Raw genomic sequence first — 10,634 nt, forward strand, 5'->3', positions numbered from 1 at the left:
CTGTCCTCCAGAGCCTGTATTCTCAGCAGCTGTGCAAAGGCCCTGGGGCCACCAAGGGAGCTAGACCCCAGGGCCCTCAAAGGAGGGGATGAGGAGTAGGCTTGTCTTTCCAGAGCAATGAGGTGAACTGAGTTCTTTGAGGGTGTCCTGCTGGAAGGTGGAGAGTGAGGAGGAGGGGTGCAGAGCCGGGCTGGGGTGAGAGCTGAGCTCACTGCAAGGGCCCAGGCCGGGAGGCGGGAGAGTATGTGGTCCTACTTGGTCTATTATTCAGGAGATAGGGTTTGCTGACAGTGCCAGGAGAGAGGCAAGGCTTTCTTGGAGGAAGGCAGACCTGAGACAGGACGCACAGAGGGTGAGGGGTCAAGCTCTGGCCGTGGAAGTCATGAGCTCGGCACAGGGAGCCAGGATGGAGCCAATTCTTGCAACGCTCAGAGCCAACTCAGAGCCAGCCCATCCCCCCCCCCCCCCAGCGACCGTCGGGGCTAGGACCGCACGACCGTCTCCGACCCGCAAGCTGCCGTCGACGAATCACGCATGCGCGTTGCTCCGGCCCGGGGCGGGAGGGGGGAAGAGGGCGTGTGTCGTGGCGCCGGGGGCGTGGCTTGGATTCGATCACGTGGGAGTCCCTTGGGGGTGCCCGGATCACGTGACCGCGCAGCGCGGGTCAGCTGACCCCTCAGGGTTTGAAGCGGGGCCGCGAGGGAGCGAGGCCGCAGTGACAGCGGCGGGCGCTCGGACCCAGGCTGCCCCGCCGCGCGCGCCCGCCCGCGCCCCGCGCTCCCCGGCCCGGCATGGCAGCCCCCGCGGGCTCGCGCGGCTCAGGTGAGGGCGCGCGCGGTGTCGCCGGTCCCCGAGCGCGGGCGGCGGAGCTCCCGGTCCACGGCGCCGACCTCTCGGCGTCCGCCAGGGGCGAGGCGAAGACGGGCAAACGCCTCCGAGAGGCTGGGCGGCGGATGGGCGGCTGCCTTCCGACCTTAGGCGGCGGGGGCGCTCCCGGGCCCGTGCTGTCAGAGTTTCCGAACTCAGGCCGGGGGTCCCAGGGCTGCCACTCGCTGAACTTGGCTGGAATTCAGCTTTGCAGAAACTCAGCCCCAGCCGAGACGCCAGCGAGAGGCGGGGCAAAGGCTCAGCTTCTCCCAACTCCAGCGGAGGGCTGCTCAATTTCGGATCTCCAGACTCGGGCTGTGGGTGCCATGCCTTGGGGAGACTAGGGGAAAGCCCCCTGGTGCTGGGCTCAGCGCCGGAGCTGGCCAGGGACAGCTGATAGGCTGTGATGCCGGGGAAGGAGGCAGGGCCCGCCTTCTGGCGTCCCTTCTCCCGGCTTGTAAACAACCACTGTGGCATCCAAGCTCTGGAAGGAGGAGCTGGGCCCTTCCTGCAGACAGATGGGGAGCTGCCCCAGTGTGTCCTGACACCCTGGCCCCAGCAGGAGATGGGATGCTCCCAGCCGGGCTGCAGGGGCTGTGTCAGGCAGAGGGCAGGCTGGCCGTGACCCTCTCGGGCTGGAAGGAGATAAGCAACACTCAGACAGCTTCTGTTGGCCGCAGAGGGGCTGAGGAGCCTACCCCCGGCAGATCGGAAGTGGAGCAGCCAGGACTTGAACTGGCGCCCATATGGGATGCCAGCACTGCAGGCGGTGGCTTTACCCACTACACCACAGTGTGTGCCCACACACCCCCATCTCTCTCTTTTTTTTTTTTTTTAAACGTTTTAATGTTTGAGAGAGAGAGAGATCTTCCATTGGCTGGTTCACTTCCCAAATGCCCGCACTAGTTGGGGGTGGGGAGCCACGCCAATGTCAGGGCCCTAGAACTCCATCTGGGTCTCCCACATGGGTGTCAGGGACCCAATCCTCGAGTCATCACTGCTGTCTCCCAAGGTGCACATCGGCGGGAAGCTGGCCTGGAAGCGGACCTGGGGCTGGAACCTAAGCACTCTGATATGGGACGTGGGGGTCCCCGGTGGCGGCTCGTGCTCGTCCGCCCCCACTCCCCCAGCGTCACAGTGACTGTGGCAGTGGCAGTGACCGAGCAGGGACCCCTTCGGTGTCCTGACAACTGTTGTTGCACCTCGTGCCTCTTGGTTGTACTTGCTGGATGAAGACCTTAGGGAGGCAGGGGTGGGGACGGGTGCCACCTGCTGGGGGAGTGGCGGGTCTGGAACTTGATCCTGGGGCTCTGTGACTTCCAGGAATCCATGCTCTTAAGGAAGATGACGTGAGCTTCCAGCAAATGCGTCGCGTGGTCATTACTGCTGTTGTCAGTCACGCTCCGGCAGGCCTGTGGCTTGTGCGCGGGGCCGCCGCACGGGCCACGTTGTGATGGGGGCGAAGGTCATCCTTTGGGTATTTGTCCAGAGCAAAGTGGAATACGGGCTGCACTCTGGGCTTGTGCCTGCCGCCTGGAATTGGCACGAGCCCAGGGCTCTCGGATGCCCTGCGAGGAGCCAGGGGAAGCAGTCGTTTCCTTGTCACGAGTCCCCGGCAGGCGCGTTGAGGGGATGTTGTGACATCTGCCACGTACCAGCTCGTGCCGAACGCTGTATACGCTGTCCCGTGAGAGGTGACCATTGCCCCATTCTGCAGATGAGGAAGTGAAGGCAGAGAGAACTGGTGAGCATTGGTGCCGGGAACCAGACTGGGGCCTTCTGACGTGCACATCTGGCTCACCACCTCTGCGCAGGCCTGCTGCAGCAAGCCAGGACGTGTGGCCGGTTTTCTGGACGTCTCAAAGTGCCTCTTTATCTAGATCATCTTTGTTTAAAAAAATTATTTATTTGAAAGGCAGAATGACAGTGAGAGACAGTGAGAGAGATCTGCTGGTTCACTCCCCAAATGATCACAATAGCCAGGGCTGGGCCAGGCCAAAGCCAAGATCCTGGAACTCCATCCAGGTCTCCCACGTGGGTGGAAAAGGCCCAACTACGTGGGCCACTCCCTGCTGCTTTCCCCGGAGCACTGGCAGAGAGCTGGATTGGAAGCAGAGCAGCTGGGACTCGAACCAGCGTCTGATATGGGGTGCCCGCGTTGCAAGCATTGCTTTAATTGGCCAAGCTCCAGCATCTTGGGGAAGGGGGAAGGAGGCAGAGGAATTTGTCCAGGACTTTTTTTTTTTTCTGAAGGTTTGTTTATTTATTTGAAAGAGTTACAGAGAGAGAGGGAGAGATAAAAAGATCTTTCATCCCTTGGTTCACTCCTCAAATGCCTGCAACAGCTGGAGCCAGGCCAGACCAAAGCCCAGAGCCAGGAACTCCATCTGGGTCTCCCATGTAGGTGGCATTTACCCAAGTACTTGGGTCATCGTCGGCTGCTTCCCCAGGCACATTAGCAGGGAGCTGGATCGGAAGTGGAACAGCGGGGACTCAAACCGGTGCCCAGTCAGCCGCTTAACCCACTGCACCACAATGCCAGCCCTTTGCCCAGGTCTTGAGTTGAGCCTGTGGCAGGCGGGGCTGCCTAAGCCTGGTTTTCACTGCCCTCCCCTGTTCCCACAGAGACGGAGCGGCTCCTGACCCCCAACCCTGGGTATGGGACCCAGGCGGGGCCTCCAGTGGCCCCTCCTACCCCCCCAGAGGAGGAGGACCTGCGTCGCCGCCTCAAGTACTTTTTCATGAGTCCTTGCGACAAGTTCAGAGCCAAGGGACGCAAGCCCTGCAAGCTGATGCTGCAGGTGGTCAAGATCCTGGTGGTCACCGTGCAGGTGAGACGCGCCCCCCCCTCCCCGAAGGAGCTCCTTGGAACAGGAACCCGGTCCGCCCCCACTCCCCCAGCGTCACAGTGACTGTGGCAGTGACAAAGCAGGGACCTCCACGGTGTCCTGGCAACTGTTGCCCCTCTTGTGTGCGGTGAGGCCACTGAAGCTCAGAGAGGTTGGGGGGCTTGGATAAAGCCACATAGCGGCAGAGCCCTGGGAGCTGGGATTTGGGTCCAGACTGGGTGACGCCACACTGACCCTCACAGGGAGATCACCTGCTGGCTGTGTAGACGGCTGATTCTCCCTCCTTCGCGCTGGGCACTGGGGATGCCAGATAAATGAGACCTAGCCCACTGCCCGGAGTTCTTGCTTCCGGTACAGGCAGGGCTGTGACCTCCCCTTGGTCAAAGGGCCTTCCGTGGGCCTGGCACTGAAAGTCTGGCTTCTGCTTCCAGCGCTCACTCCTTTGATTCTGTTTTGAAGTCAAAAAGAGAAGAGGTTACTTTTGGGCTCACAGTCCTGGCCCAAGGCCAAAGGTCCACCTCTGGTCACGGCTGCCTTGCTGGCAAAGTCCCAAGGCGGCGAGAGATGGAGCCCAGCCAGTGGACAGCAAAGCCCAATCAAAACAAGGCATAGGTGCCCTGCCCCACCTTAGGAGGGCCCGGCCTGCCCCAGGGGACACCTCCTGGACCCTCCATCTCCTGGCCCTCCGCCTGGGCCCAGAGGGGTCCCCATCCCAGCGGCACCCCTCCCCCGCCCCTCTCAACAGCTCATCCTGTTCGGGCTCAGCAACCAGCTGGCTGTGACGTTCCGGGAAGAGAACACCATCGCCTTCCGACACCTCTTCCTGCTCGGCTACTCAGATGGGGCGGATGACACCTTCGCGGCATACACGCGGGAACAGCTCTACCAGGCCATCTTCTACGCCGTGGACCAGGTGCGGGTGGGCAGCACCTGGCGGCCTGTGGCCGGGCCTGGCCAGGACTCACTGGCCCTCCTCTTCTCTGCCTGCAGTACCTGATGCTGCCTGATGTGTCGCTGGGCAGGTACGCCTACGTCCGGGGTGGCGGCGGCCCCGGGGCCAACGGCTCAGCACTGGCTCTCTGCCAACGGTACTACCACCGAGGCCACGTGGACCCAGCCAACGACACCTTTGACATTGACCCGCGGGTCGTCACAGGTGAGTGGGCCCCTGTCGGCACGGCTGCTGGGAGCCAGGTCCTGGGGGTGCCTTGTGCCCCTTCTCAGATGAGGTTGCCCTGGTGTGTGCCTGGCTGATGCTCTAGGGAGGGAGGGAAAGCCCCTCCCCCCATTTTTTTTTAGACTATTGATGTATTTGAAGGAGTGACAGAGAGAGAGAAATCACCCATCTGCTGGTTCACTCCCCAAATGGCTGCAACAGCTGAGGCTGGGTCAGGCTGAAGCCAGGAGCCAGAAACTCCATCCATCCAGGTGTCCCACGTGGGTGGCAGGGACCTGAGGACTTGGGCCATCTTCGGCTGCTTTCCGAGGCGGGTTAGCAGGAGGCTGGCCTGGGAGTGGAGCAGCTGGGGCTTGAACTGGGTGTGTGTGGGTGCTCTAAGCGGCAGCTGAACCCACTGTGCCACAGTACCTGCCCTACACCCGCTGTTTCTCAGTGGCAGCATTTGCTGTACTTTTGGGGGCCCTGAGAACACTGGGCCCCAGGGTCTCTGCGGGGACTGAGACGGCCCAGGCTATACCCCGGGGTGGGGGTGGGGCACTGACAGTGACTACGGAACCACAGCACAAAGTGGGAAGTGAAGTAGGGAAATCTCCATGGAGGACTCTGGGGGAGCCAGCACCCCCTGAAGCCCCTCCCTGACTCCCTGTCCTCAGACTGCATCCAGGTGGATCCCCCCGAGAGACCCCCAGGGCCCCCCAGTGAGGATCTCGCCCTCTTGGACAGCAGCTCCAGTTACAGGAACCTCACGCTCAAATTCCACAAGTACTGGCCACTCGCCCGAGGGAGCTGCTGCAGGGCTGGATGGGGCGGGGCGGGAAGGGGGGGAGGCAGGTACCCTCACTTCCCTATTAGCGGCGGGGGGGGAGCCAGGCACATGCACCCCCAGCACGGACGCCTGCTGTACAAGCACTTCTTGAGCCAGCTGCAGCGTCAGCACGCGGCTGGGGCCCGGCCCTGGGAAGGGACAGAGCCCGCGGCGCCCCCTGCCCCTCACCCAAGCCAACCCCCAGGCTGATCAACGTGACCATCCACTTCCAACTGAAAACCATCAACCTTCAGAGCCTCATCAACAACGAGATCCCAGACTGCTACACCTTCGGCGTGCTGGTGAGGACCCCGCGCCGACCTGGGCGGTGGGGGCGCAGCTGGGTCTGGGGGCCTCGGGGCCTCCAGGGTTTATCCTGCCCTTGCCCGGCCCCCTGCAGATCACGTTTGACAACAAGGCCCACAGCGGGCGCATCCCCATCCGCCTGGAGACCCGGGCCCACATCCAGGAGTGCAAACACACCAGCGTCTTCAGGCACGGTGAGGCCCCGGCCCCACGCCCGCGCCGGCCAGTGGGCCTGACCTTTCTGAGGCGCCTGCAGCCTCAGACCGGCACTGGCCGTGGGCCTCGTCCTGCCTGGGGGCCCCTGAACTCCACAACTATCCAAGGGCCCTGATTACCCATCTCCCCGAGCAACCCGGAGTCCCCTGACCGTCAGCACCACTCGCACAGCACCCCCCAGGTCTCCAGCTTGGCCTGGGCTTCCCAGCACCCCGTACCCTCCTCGGCCCTACCCGCCACCCGCTTCTTCCCGCAGGAGACAACAGCTTCCGGCTCCTGTTTGACGTGGTCGTCATCCTCACGTGCGCCCTGTCCTTTCTGCTGTGCGCCCGCTCGCTGCTCCGCGGCTTCCTGCTGCAGAACGTGAGGCTCCAGCCCAGCCCTGGGGCCGCCGGGGCCAAGGCTTTGAGGGTCCTGGGCCCTCACCGCCCCCCTCCCACCCCCTCGCAGGAGTTCGTGGGGTTCATGTGGCGGCAGCGGGGCCGGGTCATCAGCCTGTGGGAGCGGCTGGAGTTTATCAACGGCTGGTACATCCTGCTGGTCACCAGTGACGTGCTCACCATCTCGGGCACCATCATGAAGATCGGCATCGAGGCCAAGGTGAGGCGTGCCCAGGCGCTGCCCGAGCCCAGGCCCGCACAGGGCCGGCCCACGGGGGTTGACCTGGCTCCCACCCCCAGAACCTGGCGAGCTACGATGTCTGCAGCATCCTCCTGGGTACCTCCACGCTGCTCGTCTGGGTCGGCGTCATCCGCTACCTGACCTTCTTCCACAAGTACAACGTGAGCCCCACACACGCAGCCCGGGCCTGGACCCGGGTGGCTAACCCCTGCCTCCACCCCAAATAAACCTGACACACACAGCACTCACCAGCCCTGTCCGCTGGCCTGTCGCCAGCCTCTGCTCTGTACCTGTCCACCCCAGGTATACCTGGGCAGGCCCCGGGAGCCCGCCCATTTGTCCCCAGCCAGCTGAGTCCTGCCCCCTCTAAGCACGCTCCGGCCTCTCTGCCTGCCTCACCACTCCCAGCCAAGGGCCCACAGCCTGCCTCAGGGCGCCATCCACGCCTTCACCGCAGGCCCCTCTGCCCCCCCACAGATTCTCATCGCCACGCTGCGGGTGGCACTGCCCAGCGTCATGCGCTTCTGCTGCTGCGTGGCTGTCATCTACCTGGGCTACTGCTTCTGCGGCTGGATCGTGCTGGGGCCCTACCACGTGAAGGTAGGGGCTCAGTGCACACCGTGGGGGGTCCCTGGCTCCACCCGCCCCCGGGATGGCACCCCCTGGGCCCCCCCAGCCCTGGCGTCTCTGTTGTGACACTGAATGGACTGCCTTGACCCCTGGTTCTGAACCAGCAGGTCTGTAGCAATTCTGCCATCTGTCCCTTCTGACCTGGTGACCCTGAGACCCTGACCTTGTACATTGTCAGAGTCTCAGGTTACACTACCTACAGCTTTCTCAGTCTCTCTGCCCCTTGAGGAGTCCACCCATTGACCCTATGACCTTGCCCTCATGACCCTGGCATTGCCCCTGTGACCTTGGCCTTGCCCCCCGTGACCCTGGCATTGCCCCCCATGACCGTGGCATTGCCCCCTGTGACCCTGGCCTTGCCCCTGTGACCTTTGCCTTGCCCCCTGTGTCACTGACATTGCCCCAATGACCTTGGCCTTGGCGTTGCTCCCTGTGACCTTGGGCATTGCCCCCCATGACTGTGGCCTTGCCCTTCGTGATGTGGCCTTGCCCTCTGTGACCTTGGCCTTGCCATGCTGCCCTCAGCACCCACTCCTGACGCTGTTCCTCTGCCTGCCTGCCTGCCCGCAGTTCCGCTCGCTCTCCATGGTGTCCGAGTGCCTCTTCTCGCTCATCAACGGGGACGACATGTTTGTGACGTTCGCGGCAATGCAGGCACAGCAGGGCCGCAGCAGCCTGGTGTGGCTCTTCTCCCAGCTCTACCTTTACTCCTTCATCAGCCTCTTCATCTACATGGTGCTCAGCCTCTTCATCGCGCTCATCACCGGCGCCTACGACACCATCAAGGTCAGCCGCCCGCCTGCCTCCCTGGGCTCCGCGGGCGGCCACGGGGGCGGGGAGGGCCTGGGGGACACAGTAGGGTGAGCGAGCAGAGGAGGCCTCCTGGGAGGGGGCACTGTGACTGAGGCTGGGAGTTGGGGCCCGACGCCGTCCAGTCGGGCCAGGCGGCTTCCCCAGGCTGTGAGCCGAGACACAGAGTTCCAGGAGCTGCCCGAGGTTGACCACTGAGCCACGGGCCGTCTGATGTGGAAGCTGTGGCCTGCACCTCTCTGCCCCGCCGGGTGGCCTCGGCAGCTGCTGTCTGCAATCCTGGTGGTTCTCCTCCAGGTCACGCAGGTCAGGGAAGGGGAAGGAGGCGGAGCCGGGGAGACCGGAGTCAGGCCTGTGGCAGGTGGGGCTCTGTGCCAGCCATGGAGGACACCTAGCCGTCCACCATCTGTGCAGGGCCACTGGTGACAAAACGACCTCGCTTTTAATTTTTTTAAAGGTTATTTACTTGAAAGGCAGAATGACAGAGAGGGAGAGACAGAGAGAGGTCTTCCATCCGCTGCTTCACTCCCCAGATGGCTGCCACGGCCGGGGCTGGGCCAGGCTGAAGCCGGGAGCCAGGCGCTCCATCCAGTCCCCCCATGTGGATGGCAGGGGCCCAGGGACTTGGGCCATCTTCAGCTGCTTCTCCCAGGCCATTAATTAGCAGGGAGCTGGATCGGAAATGGAGCAGCCGGGAATCATACTGGCGTCCAGATGGGATGCCAGCATTGCAGGCAGTGGCTTCATCCGCTCTGCCACAGCGCCAGGCCCATGAATGGACGGCTAACGGGCAGTGACCAACTGGTGAGAGACAGACGAAGGCGGTGTGGGTGGTCACAGAGGATCCCTGCCCAGGCTGACATGTGGATGCTCTGTCCATTACGCAACACCAGCCACGTGCCGCTATTTAAAAAAATTTTTTTAAGGATTTTATTACTTTGAACGAAAGGGAGAAGGGACAGAGAGATTTCCATCCATTGGTTCACTCCCCAAATGTTCAAAACAGACAGGACCGGGCCAGGCTGAAGCCAGGAGTTAGGAACTCCATCCGGGTCTCCCATGTGGGTGCAGGGGCCCAAGCACTTGGGCCGTTTTCCACTGCTTTCCCAGGACTGGAACCAGCGCTCCGATATGGGATGCCAACGTCGCAGGCAGTGGCTTAACCTGCCGCACTACGACGCTGGCCACCACTATTTAAATGTTGAATCGAGATGAAATCCAGTTCCAAATGCAATTCCTCACTCACACCATCCACCCCTCGAGTGCCCCAAAGCCAGGGGTGGCCAGCGACAGAGCTACTGGACAGCAAGGATGTCAGACCTTCTCATCATCTCAGACAGTCCTGGACTGAAGGGATGGGAGCCCCGCAAGCACACCGGGGGGTGGGGGTGGGGAGGAGCCAGGTCCAGCCAAAGCAGAGGCCAGCAGGAAGCTGGGGGGGGGACTTGGAGAAGCGTGGTCCTGGCTCAGCAGCAGGTGTGTGCACCCCTTGCTCCCAGCCGTCCGTGGACACATGCCTGGGCCTCGTAGTACCACTCGGATGCCACACACCTGTGGCAGCCTGGGGTGTGCAGGGTCAGGCCTTAGGCACTGGGCTCGCAGCAGCTGCCACCAGACTGACAACCATGGGCCCTGTGTGCACCTCCAGGGGCCAGCAGAGGATGTGGATGCAAACCCTGAGGAACACGAATCCAGCACGTGCAAAGGCCCTGGGGCGGGGAGGATGGGGGGCGAGGGAGAAGAATGCCTGCTCCTGGCAGGAACTGGGCCTAGGGGAGGTGTCAGGGAGAGCAGGTGCCGCTTGTCTCGCCAGCACCCGGGGGCAGGAGCCGAGAAGAGTGAGCTGCAGGCCTACATCGCGCAGTGCCAGGACAGCCCCACCTCCGGCAAGTTCCGCCGCGGGAGCGGCTCGGCCTGCAGCCTGCTCTGCTGCTGCCGGTGAGTCCCGGGCGGCTGGGGGTGGGGCAGGGGAGGAGCCCCAGGGCGCTGACGCCCCGCCTCCCGCCCCCCTCTCCAGGGACCCGTCCGAGGAGCATTCGCTGCTGGTGAATTGACCTCGACCCCGACTGCCGCTGGACCTTAAGCCCCCCGCCCCGCCACTGCGCTCCCGGACTGTAGGGGCGGACCCCCGCGTATTTATTTTAGGGTTTGCTTTTAAGGATCCGCTGCCTGCGGCGCCCTGTGAGGGCCTGGGCAGGTGCGATCAGACACTGGGGGGAGGGCGAGGACCGAAACGGGGCGGGTGTTACAATAAACGGAAAAATATCTTCAAAAAATAAATAAATACACGGGAAAACAAACTTGTGCTCTTTTCTAGCGGGCGGGGCAGCCCTGGAGGCAGCCGGCCCGC

General features: G+C 63.0%; 1 protein-coding gene across 2 annotated transcripts; it reads left to right on the plus strand.

The window, feature by feature from the left end:
* Positions 1 to 662: 662 nt before the first annotated feature.
* MCOLN1 (mucolipin TRP cation channel 1) lies at positions 663 to 10,584 on the plus strand. 2 transcript variants are annotated; one of them, XM_002722009.6, is made up of 14 exons: positions 663 to 822; positions 3,493 to 3,698; positions 4,462 to 4,629; positions 4,707 to 4,872; positions 5,550 to 5,658; positions 5,907 to 6,003; positions 6,102 to 6,201; positions 6,480 to 6,586; positions 6,674 to 6,823; positions 6,904 to 7,005; positions 7,322 to 7,444; positions 8,045 to 8,260; positions 10,098 to 10,222; positions 10,302 to 10,584. In XM_002722009.6, the coding sequence occupies exons 1-14, from the start codon at positions 792 to 794 to the stop codon at positions 10,336 to 10,338; spliced, it is 1,737 nt and encodes a 578-aa protein (XP_002722055.1). In that variant the 5' UTR covers positions 663 to 791; the 3' UTR covers positions 10,339 to 10,584. The 2 variants fall into 2 exon arrangements, with proteins under 2 accessions (XP_002722055.1, XP_089172392.1); XM_089316266.1 differs by having other exon boundaries at positions 699 to 822; positions 4,739 to 4,872.
* The last annotated feature ends 50 nt before the right edge of the window (positions 10,585 to 10,634 follow it).

This window comes from Oryctolagus cuniculus, chromosome 16, assembly GCF_051225735.1.
Source record: "Oryctolagus cuniculus isolate XC-2025 breed Fujian yellow rabbit chromosome 16, ASM5122573v1, whole genome shotgun sequence".
Taxonomy (NCBI): domain Eukaryota; kingdom Metazoa; phylum Chordata; class Mammalia; order Lagomorpha; family Leporidae; genus Oryctolagus; species Oryctolagus cuniculus.

Excerpts from the sequence above, each read along its gene's own strand:
- MCOLN1 (XM_002722009.6), top strand. The coding sequence starts at position 792 with ATGGCAGCCCCCGCGGGCTCGCGCGGCTCAG. Across the intron at positions 823-3,492 it reads CGCGGGCTCGCGCGGCTCAG|AGACGGAGCGGCTCCTGACC; the intron begins GTGAGGGCGCGC and ends CTGTTCCCACAG. Across the intron at positions 6,202-6,479 it reads CACCAGCGTCTTCAGGCACG|GAGACAACAGCTTCCGGCTC; the intron begins GTGAGGCCCCGG and ends TTCTTCCCGCAG.